At 41.1% G+C, this 26,220-nt stretch overlaps 1 protein-coding gene across 3 annotated transcripts; it reads left to right on the top strand.

Annotated features, from left to right (window-relative positions):
* Positions 1–949: 949 nt before the first annotated feature.
* setd2 (SET domain containing 2, histone lysine methyltransferase) lies at positions 950–26,149 on the top strand. Of its 3 annotated transcripts, none has more exons than XM_080895941.1 (22): positions 950–1,378; positions 2,752–2,873; positions 9,819–9,840; positions 9,963–13,927; positions 14,040–14,171; positions 14,354–14,482; positions 14,710–14,833; positions 14,934–15,011; positions 15,104–15,201; positions 15,340–15,472; positions 16,511–16,645; positions 16,738–16,866; positions 16,954–18,024; positions 18,146–18,194; positions 18,273–18,552; positions 18,671–19,397; positions 19,789–19,911; positions 20,306–20,442; positions 20,541–20,652; positions 22,140–22,214; positions 22,392–22,493; positions 23,071–26,149. In XM_080895941.1, exons 2-22 carry the CDS (start codon positions 2,845–2,847, stop codon positions 23,230–23,232), a joined length of 7,812 nt encoding a protein of 2,603 aa, XP_080752067.1. In that variant the 5' UTR covers positions 950–1,378; positions 2,752–2,844; the 3' UTR covers positions 23,233–26,149. The 3 variants fall into 3 exon arrangements, with proteins under 3 accessions (XP_080752067.1, XP_080752066.1, XP_080752068.1); XM_080895942.1 differs by lacking the exon at positions 950–1,378 and adding an exon at positions 3,515–3,555; XM_080895940.1 differs by lacking the exon at positions 2,752–2,873.
* The last annotated feature ends 71 nt before the right edge of the window (positions 26,150–26,220 follow it).

Genomic DNA, 26,220 nt, shown 5'->3' with positions numbered 1-26,220 from the left:
GAGTCAAAATTTTGAGCTACTTATCTCAAAATTTCGAGTTAATAAGTCGAAATTTCAAGAGAGTAGCTTGAAATTTCAAGAAAGATAACGCAAAACTTTGAGTTACCAAAACTTCGAGTTATGGATACTTTTTTTTGTGGCGGAAACGGGCTTCCAAAGACAGCAGATCACTTTCTCTAACAGGCTGATTCAGCTCTGATGGCACAAGGACAGATAAAGGAAATCTTTCATATCACTTGCGATCAACCTAAATAATTTAAAGTATCTGTCAGGCACAGAATCATCTCCTGCATACTATCATAATCAGTAATATTATTATTCATTGCAACTGCTGTACCAAAAGAATTAAAAGAAAGTATGGGATAACAAAAGTATTTCTCTTTCCATCATCAAATTCAAATTCAAATTTTATTTGTCACACACACACAACCATACACAGTATGACATGGGGGTGAAATGCTTGTAGCTGTACAATGCCCGACCATTAAATGACAGAAGAAAAGTTTTACAATATTTACAATTTTCAGGTTACTACAAAAATGTACAAATTAACTTAGGAATTTACAGTAAAGAATGTGCAAATAGCAGAAGAGATTATAAAGATAAGGATTATAAATTATAGGAATTATAGGATTATAGGAAATGTGTGGTGACGTGTGTGAGAGTCCAGTCCTACACAATGACTACCTCCACAATCACATTAGTGCAGTTCAAATTGTTCCAGTGGATGACAAAAAAACTGAATAGGCAGCACAAAAAGTAATCAATCAAATAATAGACTATGATAAACAACATCAAATAAATGAAGCATGAAGTATAATGTTTATCAAAGGACCAAGGTCTCTGTTATTGAGATTTTAATCACTGTGTGATGCTCTCTAACAAGGCCTGCCTTTTTGAAATTTTAACTGGTTGTTTGACTCGTAGGAGCCGCAGTGCGCTCCGGGGTTCGCGCCAGCTGTGCACCCATATCATGTGATGCTGAACAGAGAAGCCTCAGAAACAGAGGCACTCGATTAGTGGCTGATACAAATAAAAAGTGGCTAAAACACATGCTCAAAAGACTTCGTTGGGGGATCAGACTGTTAGTCTTGTCATTTTAAACACTTCCCGAGGCGCTGCATTCGCTATCATTTGTGTTTTAGAGCTCTCCCACAACTCTTCGCTAACTATGTGAGCGCATTCTGGCTCGGTCGTACCACCATTCACCCATGCTGAAGCTAGGGCGCAGCAGTAGCGGAGCCAGTGAGCCGACGACCATTTCCGACAGCTCCGTATGGATTTAACGTCGGTATACGTTGCTGCCTGATGTTTTAGAAAGCCGATCACCGGTGATTTCGAAGATGGGGGATCCCTGTGACCTTAAACACTTCGTAAAGTGAGTACCTCGTGAGCATGTCCCGGTTGTTTAGCGGGTCCTTATTTCTGGTGAAACCACCTTACTACAAAACAAAACATTAGCTATCATGCTAGCAAAGCCGGGTCACAGACTCCACTATAGGGGTCCATTGTATCCTAAAATAGAAGTGAATGTCATATATTTTCTTCCGTGTCAAAAAACTACAAAGGTAAGGTGCTCACACTGTCGAAAAAACCCCCATTATTCTGAGTGAACACACCAGGTAAAGCTCAAAGTATAACAAGTTTACGACAGCCACGTTAGCCTACAGAGCGAGGCAAAGCTAACACAGCTAGTGTTAGCTGCTGATGCTAGCCCTTTACAGAAGCAAATGTGATTGTTCAACCCCCTGACAGGCACCCGAAAACACACTAAAAGCCTTACTTCTAGCATGTCAAAGTACACAACTGTTTGCTAGTCGACAGTAATAGCCTACGTTATACACAAGGAATATGCTCCTGCTGTCTTTAAAGACGGCCCATGAAATCTCTGCTAACCTACCCAAGCTAGCTCAGCTATTATATTTTTTAGCAAATTATCATCACGGTCTAATAACTAAGGTATGACGTGTTTTCTGCCTTCTCAGTGTTAGTGTAAGCAATCCTTAAAAAATAGCAGACTAAATTATTTGCTTTAGAACAATAATTTAGCTAGTTCTAGAAGTGGCTGTCTTTTTAAAGGCCATGTTTTGGCTGCATACACTCACTGCACAGGCCATGCTTAAGTGTAGTTACTCAGTTTGCATTCAGTCACGATTTGTTTGTCCCATTACAGTGTCGATGTGGTCATTCACATAAATCGTTGTTCTGCAAACAGCATTTTGTTTTATGTAGTCCGCATGCTTGTCTTTGCCGTGTCTAATAATCAGCTGCATCTTCTAATGCCCGCCCTGCATCCATCCATGTTTTTCCATTTATCTTCGACCATGAAACTTGCTGTTAATAAACAATTGGCGAACGTAACTTCCTATATGTTGATCAGCTGAAGCAACAACAGTGGAAATTTACAGCCAAATGTACTTAAATTGGGGGGAGGGGGTCCATGTCTAATGGGAGTAAGACGAGGTACGGCCACATTGCATCGATAGATAACAGAAAGGAAGGCGGGTCTGCAGAAGTCGTTACTGTGCAACGCTTTAATGCATGTGACACAATGTGCTTTCTGACGTTGTGTGCTGAATATACAATGTGTGTTGGACAACAGAGACAAACTGTGAAATACTGCAGTTATTGTGTCATTAGCAGGAACTTTACTGAGATTTTAATGGTGTCAAAAGTGTACAAGTTCCTGAGTGATTAGCTGTTGTGGATACAGAGAGACTTAGTTCATTGCTTTGTCTTTCTTTTTGTCAGGTGTGGCGTCACTTTGGAGGGCTCATTTCTCTGATTTGGATTATTCTTGGCCAGCAGCCCCTTCAGGCCTACTAATCCTAGACGAATTTCTCTATGGACGCTCTGCACAAGTCAGAGATCAGGTATTAGACAGCAGAAAATGTAGAATGCTTACCAAGTTGTGTTATGTTTATGAATATAGTCTGGCACGCTACTTTTAAAACATTTTGACTTCTACGTCAACCCATCCACCGCCATGTTATTGTTCATATAAAGAGCTTCTTTTTTTTTTTTTAATTTAAGCACTAAAGTGTCTTATGCAACTCATAAGTTCTGTGCTTTTTCCACATCCTTTCATCTGTTTATTTATTAATTGTCAGTCATTGTCTAGATGGTGTGTTTTTTGTAGTTCATACACAGTTCCTTAAAGTTTGTTGTGGTAATACAGGACAGTAAAAGCAGAAAAAAACAAACAAGTCATATATATATATCGAACAAATTGAATAGAAATTGTTACCTGAAGATGTATTTTTTTTAACCATATATTTTTCATTTTCTTTTTATAATTTATTTATCAGCTTAAAAGATTAGATGCTTGTAAATTACAATTACAAAAAAATTACAAGAAAGCTGTTTGCAAAGGGAAAGATATTCATTGAAACCTGTGTTATAATCTTTTTTTTAATTGATTGCCCTTATTGATTCCAGATTCAATCTTTACAGGGAAAAAAGTAGTCCTACACATGTTTTTAGCATCAGTGTAACTGATTTATTATCTTTTCAGTGCAGAGACAGAGTAGAAAATATGGCTTGGATTTGACTGAGGTGAGCAAAAACTCCACTCTTTGTTATTATTTTGTTTTTTGTTTTTCTTTGTAACGGGCAACTGTAAGGAATACATGGCAGCACTAATTAATGAAAAATGATTGGCTTGGAAGCATTTAATTCCAATGGAGCTAATGGGGTTATTTGGAAGCAGTTCTTAACAGGAACCAGTTGTTATTCCCCATTCTTGCATTTCATAGCTCTTTCTGTATTACTGAATGTCCCAGCGCATGTGTCTCAGTTTGAAGGTCACAGGAGAAAAAAAAGAAAATTGAAATCCTAAAGGAATAAATGACCCATTTTTCCCATCACCCATATCAAGCTTTGCCCAAAGAAAACAGACACATTTTATTAAAAGCAGAAAGGGAATAAAAAGTCACACATTAAGTTTTCTTATATGTTGACCGCTTTTATTTCTTTGCTTTTATTGTTGTTTTGGAACACCAGTTACCAGTCTCAGTAAAGACAGTAAAGATATATAACAGCAACATGGCGATGAGAAAAGAATGCCCAATGGTGTGCCAAACCCCTTGTTCTGTAGTCTATGCCACTGAAACAGGAGTTGCATACCAGTCGCCCCTTTTCACTCTCAGTGTCATTGTATGTGAGCTCTATTTATTTAAGTTCAGGGTTAGAAATGAATATGAATCCATTTAGTAGAACGTAATTATTTCAGAACAAGTTTCGAAACATTTAAATTCATGGACATTCCACAATTATCTTACCAACTGTTATTCTTTTCGGTGTTTCTATTGAAAGAGTGATGAAAGAAACTCGTACTGCCAGAAAAAAATCTTACTTGCAGTAAAAAGGGGAGAAATCTGAATGCTTTGTCCTTCGGTATGGTAAAGCACAGAATACACTGTGTAAAGGGCCTATTAGACCCGCCGTTGTCACCCTTGTCAATGGTGACGCGCACCATAAGTGACGTCATATCCGCATAGGCGAGCTGCGCTTTGGTGTCGTTTCAGTTAGCCGTGGACTTCTTAGGTTTTTCTAACCCTTGTGTAGTTGGGGGCAGCCAGATTGAAGACACACGTTTTCAATGGTCATGGGTTTTATCGGCATTTCAGTGATTTATCAGTGCAGGAGCTCAGAGATTTGGAAAGTTGAGACTTTCTGGAGAAAGTATTCCCCTTTCGTCGTCTTTTACTCCCATACCAATGCTGTCGTATAGGCTTTGTCTGTGTGGCAGCACCTGTCGTTCAGGAGAATACTGCAGTGAATCTGGTGCCCCCTCAGTGCTGGTGTAAATGGTGACAGGGCTGTGGTGACGTCATGTTTGGCTTGCGACATAACCAGTGGGGGCCTAAAGATGGATGTGGGTCAGCCCACAAGAGCATCACAGCTAGATATAATAAGGCCTGCATATTTAAAAAAAAAAAAAAAAAAGTGAAAAAAGTGAATCCTAAATATTTTTTGTTCTGGTCTTCACTGAAATATCCACTTATTTCATTCAGCTCTAAGAATGTGTGGTAGCCGTTAGAGCAGGGCGATATGGCCAAAAATATTTATCACGATATATATTTGAAAATTTGCGATAACGATATAACCGACGATATAATTGATGCGAGACAAAATACAACTCCACAACATTACTAGCGCAAAAAGACAACCTTCCATTTATATTCACTTAAACAAGAAGCTGGTTTTTATGTACATTAAAGCTTTATAAAAATGTAACAGTACAAATGCAAATTGCTTGCTGAAAGTTTAACCAAAAGGCATTTCCACTAGAAATGGGCTGACATGTCCTGAGCATAACCATGTATAATATCCACTGAAGTTAAAAAGAGGTGCTTTGCAACATTAAACTGCAGTGTGCAGTACGCATTTTTCGGACCATACGGTGCACGGGATTATAAGGCACATTAAGCGAAACAAAGCAGTCAGATAAATCAAACTTTATTAAACTCATTCTTCTTGCTTCCTCCACTTCTGTACCATTGATTCCTTAATGTTGAATTCTCTGGCAGCTGCTCTATTCCCATGTTGTTGCAGTATATTAATGACTAACCTCGTATTGTGGATGGATTATCTCAGTTGTTCTCCTGACTGAAGTTTGGTCCGTTTACAGCATCCTGCCATGCGATTGCATTTGTCTCTAACCATGAAGAACCTTCACGTTAACTTTTATAAGTGGAAAAGTGTTAGTGTTCATCCTCCAGCTTCACTGTTTATGTTATGCTAACATAGCTGTGTCGCTAGCGATCACGTAGCACATCATTATATACCAGCTAGCCCAACTTCAGTAACCCTACAAACGTCACTGCTGTTTAGTTTCCTGTCTTCATTTATGTTGCAAGTGATAGCAGAGGTGTACGTTTGATTTTTTTCAGAAATCTCTCAGTCAGAACATGCAATATCATGCTTAGGTAACTAGCGAAACTAGCGAGCTAACTTCCGCTAGCTTCCTGCTAACTTCTAACTCCGTTAAATGTAATAACTTTTGTTTTCATGGATGCCTGGAAGTTAAACTTTATAGTTACACCTCGTAAAGCAGCAATGCTGATCGTTTTATTAAAGATGAAAGAATTTAGACAGTTTTTAACTCTAAGTGATGCTGCAGTGTTCGTTTGACCTGAAGCATACGGAGTTTAGGACCCAGATTACTCCCAGATTTAAGAGCATCTTAGTCCGACAAATACAACAATAACGACGGCCGCTTGCATGTTCTGCAAAAAAATGTGCTTTGTTGTGTATCTGACGGACAAACACCAAACCAGTTCCACATCACGGAAGTTGCACCATTTTTACAAACCAATTCTGGATCATCTGTTTCACTCAACAATCGGCCATGTGCGTATGAAAACAAAGGCACTGCGCATGCGCGTTTTACTCCCATTCTATCGCGATATTTCATTTTCCTATCGTTGCCTAACATTATACCGGTATTACCGTGAACGGTATAATATGGCCCAGCCCTAGTAGCCGTAGCGCTTTGTTTTGGTTGAGAAGTGGTGTTGAGAAGTGGTGTTATGCAATGCTGGATCACTTTTGGAAGTTCAGAGAGAGTTGAACTTTTATTTATGTCTGACAGAAATCATTTCGAAATAAGCAGGAAATGTAAACAATAGAGGCAGGAATCACCAGACACTCCACTATACAGTATTATCACAATACTTCACTCATGATACAATATTTTTGTGATTATTATTATTTTTTTTTTAATTTTGCGAAATTCTGAGCATTGCAATAATATATATTGTTAGTTTTCATAATTTTTAAACTGCGAATGATGTCCTCAAAGTTAAACTTTGTCAATATCTGTTTCATCCACTAAGATAAAGTTGTCTCACTTCAATTTCTCCAAAAGTTGATTCTGTTCATCTGGACGTAGCGTTTTCAGTGGGAGAAACTTTCCGTCACTCATTCAAGTGACTTCTTCAGTCTCAGCTGACTGCAGGTTTCCCCAATTTTATAAACAGTATATTTGCATAATAACTGAAACCAGCCCACTGAAGGAACACTGAGCTGGTTCCGTCAGTTTTTCAAAGAAAAACCAGTCAGACCGTTGTCTGTCAGTCTGCAATTGAATGAGGGCAAGCTGGCATTTGCATGCAATCTGTTTCTGATAATACAGGAATTAGTTGTGATCAAATAATGTTGAAAATCATATGTGTTGCTGTCTGCATCGATATCGTCTGCATCTTGTTGTAATATTCCCAGAGTATTTGAATTTATCTAATAAAAAAATTGCTATTTGCTGTTCTTGTGTTGATACAATTAGGGCTGGGCCATATTATACCGTTCACGGTAATACCGGTATAATGTTAGGCAACGATAGGAAAATGAAATATCGCGATAGAATGGGAGTAAAACGCGCATGCGCGGTGCCTTTGTTTTCATACGCACATGGCCGATTGTTGAGTGAAACAGATGATCCAGAATTGGTTTGTAAAAACGGTGCAACTTCCGTGATGTGGAACTGGTTTGGTGTTTGTCTGTCAGATACACAACAAAGCACATTTTTTGCAGAACATGCAAGCGGCCGTTGTTATTGTCATATTTGTCGGACTAAGATGCTCTTAAATCTGGGAGTAATCTGGTTCCTAAACTCCGTATGCTTCAGGTCAAACAACACTGCAGCATCACTTAGAGTTAAAAACTGTCTAAATTCTTTCATCTTTAATAAAACGATCAGCATTGCTGCTTTACCAGGTGTAACTATAAAGTTTAACTTCCAGGCATCCATGAAAACAAAAGTTATTACATTTAACGGAGTTAGACGTTAGCAGGAAGCTAGCGGAAGTTAGCTCGCTAGTTTCGCTAGTTACCTAAGCATGATATTGCATGTTCTGACTGAGAGATTTCTGAAAAAAATCAAACGTACAGCTCTGCTATCACTTCCAACATAAATGAAGACAGGAAACTAAACAGCAGTGATGTTTGTAGGGTTACTGAAGTTGGGCTAGCTGGTATATAATGATGTGCTACGTGATCGCTAGCGACACAGCTATGTTAGCATAACATAAACAGTGAAGCTGGAGGACGAACACTAACACTTTTCCACTTATAAAAGTTAACGTGAAGGTTCTTCATGGTTAGAGACAAATGCAATCGCATGGCAGGATGCTGTAAACGGACCAAACTTCAGTCAGGAGAACAACTGAGATAATCCATCCACAATGCGAGGTTAGTCATTAATATACTGCAACAACATGGGAACAGAGCAGCTGCCAGAGAATTCAACATTAATGAATCAATGGTACAGAAGTGGAGGAAGCAAGAAGAATGAGTTTAATAAAGTTTGATTTATCTGACTGCTTTGTTTCGCTTAATGTGCCTTATAATCCCGTGCACCGTATGGTCCGAAAAATGCGTACTGCACACTGCAGTTTAATGTTGCAAAGCACCTCTTTTTAACTTCAGTGGATATTATACATGGTTATGCTCAGGATATGTCAGCCCATTTCTACTGGAAATGCCTTTTGGTTAAACTTTCAGCAAGGAATTTGCATTTGCACTGTTACATTTTTATAAAGCTTTAATGTACATAAAAACCAGCTTCTTGTTTAAGTGAAAATAAATGGAAGGTTGTCTTTTTGTGCTAGTAATGTTGTGGAGTTGTATTTTGTCTCGCATCAATTATATCATCGGTTATATCGTTATCGCAAATTTTCAAATATATATCGTGATAAATATTTTTGGCCATATCGCCCTGCTCTAGATACAATATCACCAAGCAAAATGACAATACTATGCTGTATCAATTTTTTCCCTAGCAGAAAACTAAAACCTTTAAAACTGATCTTGCAAGTTAGTCAGCTTTTAGTAATCTGATTGAACATGCAGTTTTTTTGTTAGCTTTTCTAGTTTTTCTCTGCATAGTAGCTCATTGTTCTGCCCTCAGAGTAACAGGCTCAGAGGCTGAATGTCTGTTCTGTTCATCTGGTTGTAGTTTGCATGCTCATACCATGTTTGCATGGGTACGTTCCAACTATGTCACATTCTTCTACACCAAAGGCATCTTTATAAGGAATTTGGAATTATATAGACATAATATATATATATGTATATACTTATGTGAGAATTAGGCATCCAAAAGACAGTGCATTTAGATAAAATGTAACTTTCCTCAGAAATGTTATTGTATTCAACATCACATGCTGAAGTTTATTTTTTGCTTAGCAGGCTTCCTCAAACTTTGGTGGGTTTGAGGAAACCTATTTAAAGTTGATCTGAGCAGTTATGTAATGTAAAGCAATTTCCTGTCCCTGTCCCCCCCCCCCCCCCCCCCCCCCCCCCCTTAGATGTATGTGACATGTCTAGGTCAGTTAACCTGACAGTCTCAGCACTTCCATTTCATTTATTTATCGGTGAAATCCATTACTGCCTAACACTGTTTGCCACTAGTAGTCTAAACACATATGATCACATGGCTGCCGTAAGCTAATTCCCTGTCCGCTATATTTAAAATGTTAAAATGAAACTTGAGTCTGTTTATTTCTGTCTGTTTATTAATTTAACTCTGATAGAAATCAGAAGTGTTAATACACTTGGCATAGCATTCCCTTTGAACTTGAGAATATTGGGCAATGAGTGAAAGATACTGAACCACTGTTTCAGATTGGGCAACAGTTGTTTTGAAGTCATTTGTCATTAGTCCAGAGAACATTTTCAGGTAAATGTTTACATCCGCAGGTTTACCCTGATAATTTTGGCTTTAATCTTAAAGTTTCTTTTCTTTACTTTTACGATTGTAAATTAATTTCTGACTTTCCTTTCTTCTACTTTCCCATATTGCTCTTATGTAAATCCAGAGAGGAAGGGAGTGGTGCATCGGTAAGTTAACTAAATATAATTAATGACTATAAATATCTGCGGTCTTATCAGCATTTTACAGCCTTTTTTATTATATAAAAGAACTGAGGCAGCACGTTTATGTGTTTTCTCTTGTATTGTAGGTAAAGGTGGAGGGCCTGTCTAAAGCAGCTCTAATCAAAAGCCTGTCTCCCAGAGTCATGCTGTCCAACCACCTTTTGCCTAAAGGGACCAAGATGAAGGTCAACTTAGAAGATCAGGGTCGTCAGAAAGTGTCCTTCAGCTTCTCACAGACAAAGAAGCCACTCCAAAGCTCGTTCTTCATCCCTCCCAGTCCTGATAAGTCAGATCCTCATGCTGCCTCGTCACAGTCAACCTCCGAAAAACCTGGAAAGAGTGCAGACAGCAAAACTGAGCAAAGGCAGACACCCTTGGTGCCAGTATCAAAAACAGAGACACCTCAGACGCCAGTCCCCACAGCTACTAAAGTGAAAATGATGCATTTCAAGAAGCAAATTCTTAATGACTCTGTGACTGAAGAGAAACAGTCAGTTATGCCAGAAGAGCCGCACACCTCTCTATTTCAGAATGAACTCCCAGCACCCCAGAGTCTCATCAGCACCTGTCCCTCTGAAAGTGCTCACACTGAAACCTCTGAGACGAGAGAAACCTCAAGCCTCAAGAAACCAGCTGCTTCCTCAGGAAAAGATGGGGAGACATCCAGCAGTACTGAGCAGGATGAAAAGATACACAAAAGGAAAACCAGGTCACAGTCAGATAGTGCCCCCCCTGGCTCCGAATCTGATGGAGATTCAGCCCAGATGTCTTCCAGCCACAAATCAGTTGATTCCAAAAGTAAAACAAACTCTGACAGCAGAAGTAAAGATGTAAGAAAATCTTCTTCTGGTTCACATGCAGAGGAAAGGGAAAAAAGTTTCTCAAAGCGCTCAGAGAATTACGAAAGGTCGTCTAGTTACTCGAAATCAGACCGTGATTCCAGACACACATCTTCACGCTCATCCCGATCAGAGAAAGATCGCCGAAGGTCCAGATCTAGATCACGGTCTAGATCAAGAGGTTCTCGAACAAGTTCTTCACACTCCAGATCAGACAGAATTAGAAGTGACAGAGGATCGCGTTCTGAAAGGTCCTACTATCATGAATCAGACCGGAGATCGCACAGGAGTTCTCCACGCAGGGATAGAAGACGTTCTCGCTCTCGGACTGACAGAACTCGGGACAGTTCCGACTCTGAAGATGACCACAGAAAAACAAGGTCGAGGACAAGTGACAACAGTAGGTCATCTAACCACTCAAGCTCACATAAGGAGTCAAAATCATCATCCTACTCAAAATCTGAAAAAACCTCAAAATCTGTAGATTCACCTCACTTTTCAGAGTTGGATAAAAGAACACAGTCCTCAAAGTCTGAAAGGATTACAAAGCGGTTATCGGACTCTGATACCCTACGCAAGGGTTCTCCTGATCTGGACTCCAGTCACCGTAAATCTAGCAGCCATCATAAGTCAGAGGCCAACAATAAATCTTCATCTTCCAGTAGTTACACACACTCTCAGACACATGAAAAACGGCAAAAAAGCAGCCCCAGTGACTCTGAAACGGATCATAAGGGCAAATTACAGTCATCCAACAGAAGCTCCAGCTCCTTGGAGAACTGTAAAAACTCTCAAAAGAAAAGCAGTAGACCAGAGTCGAAACAGGTCCCCTCTAGATCTTCTGTGAAATCTTCTGGGCAAGATAGACAATCAGATGATTTATTTCATAGCCCTGGAAAAGCACCATCTTGTGCAACCACAACAGAATCATTTTCTCAGAGTTCAAAAGAAAAATCCGATTCCCAACCGGTTGAAAATGAAAATGGCAATAAAGATGAAAAGGAGGTGGGGTCTTGTGGTGAGGGTTTGCAAGAACTGTCACTTAAGACAGAAGCAAAATCAGGTCTTGAAATGGAAAATAACATTGCCTCTGATGTCACTTACAGCGAGAGCCTAAAGCATGTAAACTCTACTCTGGAAAACGTGTCTAATGTGAAGGATAGCCTTTCCTCTAATGATCCAACACATGTGAACTCAAATGCATCTGTCGTAAATTTATGTAGTGGTAATGACAGTACAATGTGCAATAAGGACGAGGAAATTTTTTACTGTTCAACTGGGCCAGAATCTGTACTTCATTCAGTGGATAAAGCTGTCACAGAGGCTGTCCAGCAAAACACTAAACCAGAAAATGTTGAGCTGGATGAAGCTCAGCCAGTCAGTAAAGAGTCTGACACAAATTTGCCAGTCAAATCTGATTCATCTTGTCTTCAGTCTGAGAATCCGCCAGAGTCACTACCTACCGATGTAAAAAAAGGCAGCTGTAGTACCCGAAAGTCACGGTGGGATATTGTTGGGCAGGATTCCTCGGAGAGTGAAAATTCACAGAGAACTGTTTGTGTAGAGAGTAAACTATTAAATACTGTTAAAAAGGTGATCTCTGTCAAAAAAATAGAGTTCTCTAAAGATAATGCTCAACAAGACTGTGATATTAAAGATGATATTCAGCAGGAAGCTGTAACACATTCCAGACTGGTAAGGCAGACGGAGATCTCAAAGCAGGAAGTCCAATCAGAGAGCACACCCGTGACCTTTAATTGCAAAGACCAAAGTGAGCCTTCGCAAGCCAGCACCAGCAATGACCACTGTGACTCCAAACTGTCTGCTTCTCAAAAGTCAAACACAGATCAGCCACTGCACATAAATGACAAGATACAGATCAACTCGGCAGCAACAGCACAGCACTCAAATGAGGAAAATTCCGAAAACAAATCCAAGGACAGTGCTAGCAAGAGCAAACTGAGTAAGAGAATGTCTCCCAGTCAGGATGCGTCAGGACAGAGTGAGGCCAGTGATAGCGATAACTCAGAGTATGACTCTGATTGCGACGAGGCTATAAAACAGTTGCACTCTGTAGTAGTGGTGCCAAAGAATTCTTGTCTAACAATGAATACAGAGGAGAGGGGACCTTTGAATATTTTACAACAGCAGAATGCCTTAGCAGCTGAAAAACATATTAGTGAACCCCCAAATCAAGTTAGCCAACAGAAAAAACAACCCACAACACAGACCGATATAAGCGATTCACTCAGTAATAGTACATTGTGTCAGTCCCAGAGCAATATGATTGATAGCACCAGTCACTCAGAGGCCTCCACCTCCATCAGTACCCAACCTTATACTGCTGGTCATACCAGTTCCCATGCAAGTGTCACAGATTCCACCCCCATGCGTGATAATTCCAAACAGTGTGAGCAAGGGCACAAACAACATGATGTGAGCAACAGAGGAGATCGGACGCACGTGCATTACCAACAAGATCATTTCTCCAGGGCTGACAATATTAATGAGAAGCATGAATTCAACCTGGGTTGGGATTTCTCACAACCAGAACAGCCTACTAGTACGTACCAGCAGCCTGATAGCAGCCACGGGCCTCAGTTAACAAACACTAAACTGTCAGGATCTTTTTCCAAGGAACAAGAACACAGACCAAGTACTGCTTCCTGTATCCAGCAGTCGCAAAACATGCAGACAAGCAGAAAAAACTACCTCCATGCAAATGTCATTGATCAGGATCCTTCAGGCGAAATTCAACCCGACTCCCTCACTAATGATCATGACGACTTCAGTGGGGATAAATCATCAAGTTGTAGCAAAACGGCTTTTGAGGGCAGTGGGCCTAACACTCAAGGGTCATCAAGCTTTGTACAAGGTCATGAAATAAGCAGCAATAGCAGGGGTTCTGCTGTACCCGACCCCTCTAGAGAAGACAGTTTTAGGCCCCACAGAGGAAGGGGCCCTCCCAAGAAAAGGCGTCCAGAGATAGAGTCCGATTCAGACAACGAGGCAGAGGCTGGCCCTGCAGCTAAAAGGGACCGTCAAGGAGATACTGAAGTCGCTAAAGAAACTCTTGTAAAATCTGCAGCGGACCGTCCATCACTCACTCTGCAGGACTTTCAAGATGCAAATAGATGGAAAGAGTTTGCCAAGTCTAAAAAGATGCCTCCGTACTTTGACTTGATTGAGGAGAACTTGTACCTAACAGAAAGGTAAGATGATTCCCGTCAGAGAATCAAGTTTGTTTGTGAAGAGTAACTTCCTAGCAAAATGTTGAATTATTTTCAGACTTGATCTTTGAAAGTTTTAAATTGTAATTTGCAGGAAAAAAAGCAAATCTCATCGAGATATTAAACGAATGCAGTGTGAGTGCCCGGTGCTACCCAGAGAGGACCGAGCAAGGGGCGTACTAGCATGCGGAGATGACTGTTTAAACCGGCTGCTGATGATTGAGTGGTAAGTGTAATAAAGGTTATTGAACCGCTGGCATCTTTTACATCAATAAATATTTTACAACTTTCCTTAATTAAGAACCTGGAAATCCATAGTTTTTTAAGCACCTTTTCTGTTTTGTTAATCAAATCTTTTTACGTCTTTCTCGTAACATCTTTTTTCCATGTGATTTTTTTTTTTCTTAGTTCGTCACGGTGCCTGAATGGAGCCTACTGCTCTAATCGCCGCTTTCAGATGAAACAACATGCCGACTTTGATGTGATCCTTACAGAAGACAAGGGCTGGGGACTACGGGCAGCTAAAGACTTGGCATCGTAAGACACTTATTGGTTTTTAATAGAACGCTGTGAAATAATTTTTAGAAAATAACATTCAGTAGTTGACAAAAGAGGCTCTCTGTTTCACTGCATAACGATAGAACAAGGCCTCGACAGTGCTTCCTAAGAGGTTATAAGATCTGACTTATACTAGATAAAAATGCATGTGGAAAGAAAAAACAACAGTGGTGATATATGTGAAACTGCTTTTGTTGTTTTCTTAGAAACACCTTTGTACTGGAATACTGCGGTGAGGTTTTGGACCACAAAGAGTTCAAAACAAGGGTGAAAGAGTACGCTCGCAATAAGAACATCCACTACTATTTTATGTCTCTGAAGAATAACGAGGTAAGTGATGATTTAACACATCAAATGGCGTCTGTAAATGGTTTTAATGGTTATTTGTGGTGGCTGGAAGAAACGGCTGACGCTGTACTGCCTCTCTCAGATTATTGATGCAACGCTGAAGGGTAATTGCTCTCGGTTCATGAACCACAGCTGCGAGCCCAACTGTGAAACCCAAAAGGTACGGTGGCAAAATAAAACTCTTTGGCGTATCCTTTTAGTTTCTTTTACTTTTTTGTTTTGTTTTTTTATTTAATTTTTTAATCGTTTCAGTGGACAGTCAACGGTCAGCTTCGAGTTGGGTTCTTCACAACCAAGGCTGTTACTGCAGGAACTGAGCTCACGTTTGACTACCAGTTTCAGAGATATGGGTACGGTTCCTGCGCGGTTACTGTATTTTTGTGTTCGACGTATAATATATGAATAGACTCAAAAAGAAAGACTGGTTAACCTTTTCATCGAATGGTTTAGCAGTGGTGGTTTCATCTCTGTTTAATTGTACCCTGCAGGAAAGAAGCACAGAAATGCTTCTGTGGAGCACCCAGCTGCAGAGGCTTCCTGGGTGGGGAGAACAGAGTTAGTGTTCGAGCAGCTGGTGGGAAGATGAAGAAAGACCGCAGTCGAAAGAGTGCTCTCACAACGGTCGGTTCTTTTAGTAATATTTAAAGGTCTTAAGGCATTTCTTTTAAGTGTAGCTTTAACAGGTTTGCATGGAGGCCGGCACTTTAGTGACTGATACACAACAACTAAGAGAGGGAAAGACTTACAAATTTGTATAAATTGAGTGCTGAGAACTGTTAAGCTGCATACACTGCTGTGTGCAACTGTTATTTTCCTCTTCTTAATAATCAGGTACATAAACCTGTTAGAAAATATTCATGCAAAATCAATCATATCAGAAAAGGCAACAGAAGCTGTGAACTCATTAACTGTTCCGTTTTTAAAAAGTTTACACAATAAAAGTGCAAAAAATGTTATCTTTCTTTTCCTTTTGATCACTATAATAAGTAACTGCTTCAGCAATATAGTGAAAATGTGTTAGTAATGTACCAGAACTTCAGGATATTTGACTACTTGGTATTCACAGCCTCATTTACAGGGTAATTGTAGTGGTCTTTGAAGTCATAGTGTTAAAGTTACAGTAGAGGATTCATAACAGCCTGTATTACAATGCCTGTACTTGCTTCTTAGATTAGATCTGTTTGTTTCAAGCTTATTATTTTTTTAATATTTAGACACTGCTGGAATATCTCTGCATAATTTGTAGTTCAGTTTTTATACTTGTCTTATATTGCATGTCAGTAGACACTCTGAAACTAACTGTTTTAGCTACCCTCCTTTTAAGGCCACCCTCAATTTAAGCTGGAATTCTTCAGAGTGCCTCACCCCTCATTTTGAACAGCAGGTTGATGGGGCAGAGCCAGAACTGTGTGCCTTGATATCCCCTCCCTTTGACGTCAAACGGAGCCAGAAATGGGGGGGGGAAATGAGCTTTTAGAACAGCCCAAGCATTTTGACTCACTGTGATTACTTGCACAGTACATAAGTTGACCTTTATTATTTGAAACTTTGTCCTTGTGTAATATGAGAAGCCATCATTGTAACTACAGGTTGTATACACGGAGTGTTTTAAATGCCAAAATGTATCTTCACTCTTGTTTCTATGCTGTCCTTTCACAGGTCGATGAAGAGCTGGAGGCATTACTAGAGAATGGCGAAGGCTTATACGATGAGAAACAGGTGGTGTCTCTCTGCAGACTGATGGTCCGAGTGGAAACGATGGAACAGAAACTCATCTGTCTAAAGCTCATACAAGTATGACTAGATCTGTGAATACGTTGTCTATATTGTTGATTTTTTTTTATCTACTTTTTTAGGTTATAACATGTTATGTTTGTTTTGTACAGGATACACAAAATCCATCATGCTTGAAGCAGTTCTTAGACCACCATGGATTGTCTTTGCTCTGGATTTTCATGGTGGAGCTTTCCGAAGCTAAAGGCAACAGTGCCAACAACATCAAACTGCAATTACAGGTGAGATATGTCAAAATGTTATCATATATCACTGTATGGCCCATACACAGCCACTTGCTGTTTGACCAGCGATTGCCTTGTTTGCAGATCATGAAGACCCTCAGTGTGCTGCCCATCTCAACTAAGAACATGTTGGAGGAGAGCAGAGTCCTGACCTTCATTCAGCGGTGGGCTCAGACAAAAACTCTTCCTCAGCAGACTGAGATGGATGGTTACTCTAGTGAGAACACCTCCCGTGCCCAAACTCCCCTCAACACTCCTGATGGTTCCTCCGCTAAAATGGGACCAGAACTAGATAGTGACACGTCCAAGCCTGCTGTGTACAGACGCCTTAAAATCATCAGCGAAAACAGTCTGGACAGCGCTCTTTCTGATGCTAGCAAAGCATCCGATGGGAAAGAGGAAGAGGAGGAGGAGGATGATGAGGAAGATGATGAAAATTCACGTGCAGGACTTCCTGAAGGAAAGCAGTTGAAGCCAGACACACCGGTGGACGCTGCAGATCCAACCACAGATTCAGCGGAAGAGTCGGGAAAAGAAGTCATAGGAGAGAAACAGGAAGAGGCAGCGATGACTTCAAGCAGTGAACCTCAACCTCCAACTGAAGAGGTGAAGGAAAAACCTGATTTGGTTGTGGAAGAGGACTCCGATATAAAAGAAGTCAAAAGTGAAGATCAGGCAGATGAGCTGGAACCAGCAAAAGAGCCAGTTGAAACACAAGAGAGTGGGAAGCCTCAAGATACCCAATCAGTGACAGAAAATGCAGAATTAGAAGAAGGCCAGCCCAGTGTTAAAGTCCATGAGCCAGAGACCCAATCCAGTCAAACGGGTGTTGCTGATGCTCCACCTGAGCAGCCTTCAGAGACTATGGAATCCCAGACAGAGGCTGAAGAGGCTAAGAAAACACTGCCTAGCAGTGAGCCACACAGTGGTGAACCAACCACTGATGTTCCACCTATCGCTGAAGCCCCGGAGGCCACGATTCCCTCAGCGGTCACAGCAACCCCTGTGGATCCATCAGTGATAGGGACGCCTTCTCAAGATGAAGAGGAAGGTGTCTCAGATGTGGAGAGTGAGAGGAGTCAGGAACCACAGCTCAGTGTTTTCGACATTAGTGGCATGGCTGCTAGGCTTCTAGAAAGCTGGAAGGATCTAAAGGTATATTCATAAGTTGTCGCCTTCAAAGGAAAATAGATAAACATGTATAAAATGTGTATCATCCAAATGTTTGCGATGCTCTCATCATTGTATTCCAAAGTCAAAGTTCTGTTATTTTCAGGAGGTGTACAGGATACCAAAGAAGACTCAAGTAGATAAGGAAGGAAGAGGTACGGTTACCTCGAAGTTTATGTTTGGCTTGAAACATTATTTGCATAACTTTTAATATAATTAGATTTTTCTGGCAGATCGCAGCCGAGATCGAGATACATCTTTCACGCCACGCACCACGTCAGGAAGCCGAGAACGTGAACGGGAGCGAGAGAAGGAGAGGGAACGGGACAGGGATCGAGATTGGGACAGAGACAGGGATCGAGATTGGGACAGAGACAGGGATCGAGATTGGGACAGAGACAGGGACCGCGATCGAGGCTCTGAGAAAACTCCGCGCAGCTCTGAGCGACGGAGGAGACGCTCGCCATCTCCACCTTCATCCTATGAGAGGAGCAGCCGACGCACTGAGGAACGGTAGGAATTTGTGTTATTTGTTGATTGTGTCCTCGAATCATAGTGTTTTTTTCTTTTCCCAAACTCTCCTAGTGAAGGTTTGGTACTCAGCTGTCCTCATGTTCTCTGAATTGTGAAGGTTTGATCCATCTAACAGCAGCAAGACACCAAGAGGAGTTGGTGGCAAGGAGCGCAACAAACTGTCCACAGAGGAGCGCAGGAAGCTGTTTGAACAGGAGGTTGCCCAGCGGGAAGCACAGAAGCAGCAACAGCTTCAACAGCAGCAGCAGCTCCAGTCTTTGGCTTATGACCCAGCTCTAGCCTATGCCTCCAGCCCTGGTTTCATCACGTACCCACCTGGATATCCCATCCAGACTTTTGTGGATCCTTCCAACCCCAATGCGGGCAAAGTACTTCTCCCAACACCTACAGTGGAGCCGAGTCTCAACTATGAACAGACTCCACCCCAGCGTCTCGTCTCAGATCTAGGACTGACCTCTCCATCTTCCACTCCCCAAACCACTCCAGTCACCAATCTCCCTCAGCACGTCACTACCGCAAACCTTGCCTCTGGCAACCCTCAGCACTATGCCCAGCCAACTGTAGCAACCCAGGATGCAGGCGTAGCTGTCCTGTCGGTACCAGCCCAGTCTGCCCCTCAGGTACAGGGCCAACAGAGCTACACCACTCTCTGGGACCCCACCACTCAGCAGGCAGTGACTGTGCAGACACAACCTGCACAGCAGTATGCCACAGCCCCGGGACAGGGTCAGACTCCCACAGCTATCTATTATCAGGGCCAGCCTTGCCAAACAATCTACAGCATCCCTGCTCCCTACCCCCAGACCAACACTCCAGTCATACAGGTAATCTTCTTGCTCTGGTCATATACAAATGTCCATTTTACCTTTCTTAGATTTGCTCATTGCCCACGTTTGATTTTTGTGTAATTTTTATAAATAACCTACATTATGATATACAAGAGATAACTCCTTGATATAGAAAAAAGCGAATGTTAATATCTTTATTGTGATTGAACTGTATGAAAATACAAGACAGTCTTTTAAAAGATGGTTAATAAAGGAAATTATGTTTTTCCTGACCAATCTGTAGTATATTTTTGACCCAAATTCGATGGGGGTTGGGAAAACTAAGCTCATAATTCAGAGGAGGATATTTTATTTTATTCCTTAAAAAAGAAAAAAGAGGTTCTGAACGTCTGTAAGACTGCCATCTAATTGTGCTTTGTTTTTGAAGGCATACACTGATCCCACAGCCAGCTACCTACATGGCCAGCCGGTATATCCTGGTCAGCAGGGAGTGGTGGTGCAGCAGGGAGGCACAGTCACCACCATTGTAACATCTCAAACTGTTCAGCAGGTAACAGACAAGACGTAAAACAGGGATATTATAAGGCAGTTGAGTTTGTGGTTTTGAACAAGCCCTATTGTCGTGGCCACAAGGGGGTGGTATAGATCTGAATTATGCATCTGTCCCTTTTAATATGAGACAGAGTCCAGCTAAATGGGTCCCATTTGTTTATAAGAATGTAAACACGTATGACTTCAAACTACAGTTGTTATAGTGACAAATTTAAGTTGTTACATAATGGCCATATACATTAGAAATTAGATGTCAATTTGTTTTGTTTTTGTTTTTAAATGAAAGCTGTGTCAGTAATTTTTGATCTCTTTTTAAACACATTAAAGTGAAGCTGTATGTGTATATTTTGTGATCCTCCTATACTAAGTTTAAAACTTATTTTCTTCTCCAGGAAATGATTGTGCCCAACAGTGTGATAGACCTGCCTCCACCTTCTCCCCCTAAACCCAAAACTATCGTCCTACCTCCCAACTGGAAAGTGGCTCGGGACCCTGAAGGCAAAATTTACTACTACCATATTGTTACAAGGTTAGTAAAACTGTGTTGCAGGGGTGTTTTGTGTGTGTGCCTCAGTAAAGTCCTCACAAGCATATTGCGTTTCATTTATTTATTTATTTTCCCTTTAGGCAAACACAGTGGGATCCACCAACCTGGGAAGGAAATAGTGACAACACTAGTGTGGACCATGAATCAGAGATGGACCTGGGAACACCCACCTATGATGAAAATCCTTCCAAAGTGAGCTTTTGACATTGATTACTCTTCACTGAAAGATTTTAAAAAAGTTAACTGTTGTGATCTAATCTTAGGTGGGTGGTCAGAAACAGCTGGTTTTAGTAACAGTCTTCACAGAGTGGAAAAGTATCTCTGCATTCCTTCGTTTGACAATGAGAAAGAATCCACATTACTTTTTCGTTAGTTCCCCTGAAAGTTTGCGCTTGGATGCAAAACACGATTATAGTGTTTGCTCCTTGAGGTAATTGAAGATGCTGCACCAGTGATTACTTTCAGCTGTTTCTCAACTAAGAAAAAAAGAAGAAGAAGAAGAAAAGCCTTCAGCACAACACCACGTTCTGTCGAGTCTTATAAACTTGGCGGCGACTACACCTCTCAAAATGGCTTCATCGCACTCTACAGAGAGACAGAAATTTTAAGAGTGTGTCTAAACGCCCCGCCCCCTGCTCAGCTGTCTGTCCTTTAGCCTCAAGGCTAAAGAGGAGGCGATGCCTAAGCTCATCTCCTCTCTTCTGCTTCCTTTGTTTTCCCCTTTCATTTTTTATCCTGTCTTTAAAGATAATGGAAACCATGTGGGAGATTTAGCCTTCATTTATTTGCAGTTTGGGGTTTTACGCTTTAACTGCATAACTGTCTCTTTGAAAGACTTGCACAGTGACGGACATGCAACCCACAGCAAAGGTAGACGTGAGAGTCGGTGGAAGTTTATTTGTAAATTTTCTCATTTTAAGTGGTGACAGTACAGAGACACGCCATCGTGTAGGAGGTCACAAGTCTTAAGTGTTGTCTGCATGCAAAACCCCAGAAATGAGACCACGCATCATCCGGGCAAACTCGACTCACGAGATACAACAGCTGTTGAGAAACACAAAGAAGACACACACTGACACGCATACAGAGATTCCTTGATTTATTCGTAGGGTGTGTTGGTTCATTTAACAAACAAGACTGAGGTGAAACATCCATGTTGTTCAATAATCCAAGAACAGCTACATGTGTGTGAGCTGTAGGCTTTAGACAATGGTGGTGCCGACTTCCAGGGCTCAAAACTATGACACATGCTTTAGCCTTGCAAAGCATTCTGTCTCACTGTCTGGATTCCTCCTCTGTGTGTGCGGCTGTGTGTGTGTGTGAATCCTTTATGCTTGTTCTTGATACTCACCGCTTCATAGTGGGTGTAGGCAGTTAACTGCTGCCTGCTTGGCTTTGCTGTGCAAGGCTGCGGCCAGAGAGGAAGCGGCACCCTGGCAGGATATCCCTGCGTTGTTTCAAATAGCTGGTGAACAGGTGCTGCATTTACTCCCTACTGACCTCAGTAGCTGTCGTTGCAACTTGTAGGAATGTTTTAATTAAGCTAAGCTAGGGTTGGGTTTGCAGCATAGAAAAATCAGTTTGCAAAGTGGCGTGCTAATTCTGGTCCGCAACATTTCAGAGTTATATTTGTCCGCAAACAAGCCTGTTAATGAGTTTCTCTTATGATGACGTTGTAGTTTTCCACAAAGACGGCTGAAGCAGACACTTCCAGTGAACTCGCTAAGAAAAGTAAAGAGACCTTTCGCAAGGAGGTGAGTCAGAGTTTCCACAAACTGTGTTAAGAGCAATGTTTTTAACTCCTTTTTTAAACATATATACAGTGTCTGCACTTCGATCTGCATGGTCGTGAATCTGTCCGGCCATTTCTGTTTTGTTTTTGTTTTTTTAATTCTGTACATTACTTAACTTTATACCTGTTTGTTAATCAGATGTCACAGTTCATAGTGCAATGCTTGAATCCTTATCGAAAGCCAGACTGCAAATCTGGACGCATCAGCAACACAGAAGACTTCAAACACCTGGCTAGAAAGGTAACCGTGTTCATACATGGATTAAGTTTTCCACAAAGCAAACGTTTCTTTCTTTCCTAGTGTGGTCACGGCACAGTGAGGATGCTGGTCAGCATTTAATGTAAACAAAGTTTTCAAAGTTTCCTTCAAACTATTACTAAATAATTAAACTCCCACGATTTCGGCGTCCAGCCAAATGTTTTTGTGTTCTGCCTCCAGAACAAATGTTGTACATGCTAGCTATTATCACTGTCTCTTTTGTTTTAGCTCCTTCTCAAAAGCTGTTTTCAACCAGCATCTCTTCAAAGGGCGGTGGGGGTTTTTTTCTATTATGATTCTCAGTAGGTCCATGGATAGTGCATGTGAGTGGTTTGCCACTCGAACATACCAGGACTCTGAGGACATGGGCGCAGTAAACAGAAAGACGACTTAGGCTTCACCCATTTAAAGACTGCAGCATTGTATTATGTCAAATTATAAAGAGCAAAGTCACTAAAGGGGATTAACCACTCTACCGCAACTTCAATATCAGTTTATTGTAGACTTGAGGGCAAGAATGAATGCCTAACTCTTTCCTCACTTCTGCTCTGTCTTCTAGCTAACTCACGGAGTTATGAATAAGGAGTTGAAAGCTTGCAAGAATCCCGAGGACCTCGAGTGCAATGAAAATGTGAAGCACAAGACCAAGGAATACATCAAAAAGTACATGCAGCGATTCGGCGCCGTGTACAGACCCAAGGAGGACACAGAGGTGTATTGAAGCATTTCAGGCCACAGATGTTACACTTTGCTCTGCGCTAACACAGGAGAAGCACAGATTTGCCTTTCCATTCACTCCCACATGTACGAACTGTCCAGCCTGAACAGTGAAGTAGTTTCTTTATTTCTATTTATGTCTACGAATTGCACTGCTGAAGTTCTCCAGGCCCTGCGGATCGCACAGGAGCCCCGATATACGGACTCTGGGAGACTTGGTTGTTGATGACCAACCCAAGACTCCAGGTGCAGTGTTCTCAGACGATGACACTGAGGGGTGCTACAGAGACTGTTTTCACTGACTGTTTTATTTTTTAGCGTTTTTGTGTTTTTTTTCATTTGCGGCTCTTAAAAGTTCCTCAGATGATCACCTCAATTCCAGTTTTTAAACTGTTATATCCCTGAATGAGGATCATTCACAGGAATCAGCTTTGGTATCACATTTATCAAAGTTTTGTTGTTACTTTCCACTGTTTAAAAAAAAAAAAATTTAAAAAAAAGGATCCGTGCCCGAACAGTCGAGTTCTCCCTCCCCAGCCTCCTTTTTCTCCCCCCTCTGTACACGCTTCAGCCCCCCTGCCACTGACCATATCTGGTGCTGCTTTTAAATGGGCTGTGGAGGTCCAAGCTTCCACTCCTGCAAACCCTGCCTTCTTAACCACAAGACTTTGGAGCCTCTGTTGTTTTATGAATGCATGATGTAACCTGAGGTCAGAGTGATCCTTATGGAAATCCCTACATTTTCCACATCTTCTTACTTCAAGTAATCTTCCCTCACGGGGATGAGCTTTTTGCTCACGGTATACTGAGGGATCAATCGGTGGCAATCAGGCTGGCGAAAAGGAGTTAGCGGTCAATCTTTTCTTGACTTTTATCAGTTAATGTGTAATAATGGGAGCAGGGTTTGAATGCTATGTTTGACATGCTGTTTAGGTGTGTGTCCAGTTACTTCCCCACCCCCTCGTTTCTTGTCCGGCCCCACTTCCTCAACTTGTTCTGCCCGATTTCCTCTTCTTGCAGGAATGATTCTGAGAATGAAGGTCGTAGCATTGCAGTTTTAACCGTTTCTAAACATCCCACGTGTTCAGTCTTTTTACCACTCTTAGTCCTAGCAAGACATTTGAGACACTTTGGTCGACAAACTGTCGCTCATTAATTTCTGAGATTTTTACAGTTGGCACTAAAAGTTGTTTCTTTAGCATTAGGTCATCGATTTTACATCGCATAAAATTGCATTAAAAAGAATTCCAACATATGTACATTGCTTTATATGTGAATATACTGAATAATAGTTTTTTGGAATGCTTAATTAAGCCGACACTTTGTAAATGGAATATGATTTGGTGATTAAAAGTGTAAATATTGTGTAAAATTACCAAAGCTGTATGCAGGAGAGTAGGGTGATGGAGCACAGTGAGCCCACCCATCCTCACCAGCTTAGTCCTCCTGATGCAGTTCCCATATCAGTCAGTGAAACTTAGGAGCCCACTGACTCACAGCCAATTTATTTTAATGAAGTGGCCAGGGAGATGTTCATGTGTTTTTGTTTTTTAGTTGTTATTGTTGGTGGTGTTTCTTTTTTTTTAATTATTATTTTTCTATGTACAAATTAAATTTCACCCAACTCTACTGTAAGTATTGTGTAAGCACATTGTCATACCGAGTGTAAAAACATTTTAAAGATAATAAACTTTTTTTGTAAAATCACATCAATTTTTTTTCCTGCGGTGCAGTTCAGTTAGGTTCGTTTGAGCATCAATTAAATAGACCAGAATATCTCTAAGCAAATGTGACTGCCTTGTGCTTCATGATTAACAGCGTCGCGCACACCCAATCCCATTTTTAGATCTGCTCCCGCCTCTAATAAAGGGTGCACATGGCACGAATGCCACTACGGCACTTTCGCACAGCACTGAGCCAGATGTTCGGCCCCGCTAAAAGGGAAAAAAGTATGGACTGCCTTCATTAGATACATTCAGTGTGCTCTAAATATGGAGAGCTGTGAGGAGTAGAAAGAGGCGCTGCTGTGCTTCCCCTCTCTCTTCTGGGTCCCAACCCCACCCCACCCCCTTTCCAGTGTATGCACATTCCGCAGCCTCATGCCAGTGTGCTCCAGACCGCAGTTAAGCAGTCCCTTCTGGAGTGTGTGACGGCATGTAACGCTGCTCTAGGCCATGCACGATGCCTGCTCCCACTTAGGACTGTAGGCAAAGAGATCATTAACAGATCCGAGTTCACGGCAGAAGGGGAGGAGGAATGAGAGATGGTGTCTCGGTGAGAAATAGAAAACTGCTCCTCCAGAAGATTTAAGATTATTTTGGTTTCGCCCTCAAATTATTAAATACCTCTTAAATGATTTCCCCTCAGGGTTTTGGACAGGAAACGTCCTCATACACTAAATCCCTTGAAGAGAAGTAGTTTATTCCATGTCCAAACTTTGTTACTCTAACCCATCAGATGAGTTTTATACTTTGACTAAAGATGATAGACGTAGGTTTATGGGACTGTGGTTCTTTAGCAATAAATGTCTTATTTCCGTAAACCTAAAAAAAAGACTTTTCATTTGGTGCAAATACAACTGTTCACTGTTGCCTTTCACTAGACTGTCATAAAACACTGTATCATTATTACATAAACAATGCCAGAACTGTTTGGGCCTTTGGGAAGATGACAAAAAGATGAAAATTAAACTATACTGTGTGAAACTAATGAGGCCTGTCGAATCTCTTGTCAGCTGAGCTCTTTTATCATCACTTTTACATATTTCATCTGTTCTTCATTTCTGTGCTTCATGTTTAAGGCCCTTTTAAAACTTATTAACATTTGTTCTGATTGTAACTTTAAATTGTAATTCTGCTTCTTTTTCTTTTTTTGTTTTTAACGAGTTTGTAAATAATCACTTAGCCTCGAGAAACTAAATAAAAGGTGCAAGTTCCCCAGGCTGATTGTAGCAGATCTGCAGCATAAAGACTGATGTTTTATCGTCTGTATA

The sequence above is a fragment of the Rhamphochromis sp. 'chilingali' genome (assembly GCF_963969265.1).
Source record: "Rhamphochromis sp. 'chilingali' genome assembly, chromosome: 11".
Lineage (NCBI taxonomy): Eukaryota > Metazoa > Chordata > Actinopteri > Cichliformes > Cichlidae > Rhamphochromis > Rhamphochromis sp. 'chilingali'.
Note: the sequence above shows the minus strand (reverse complement) of the source record. Positions and strands in the feature narration are given on the sequence as shown.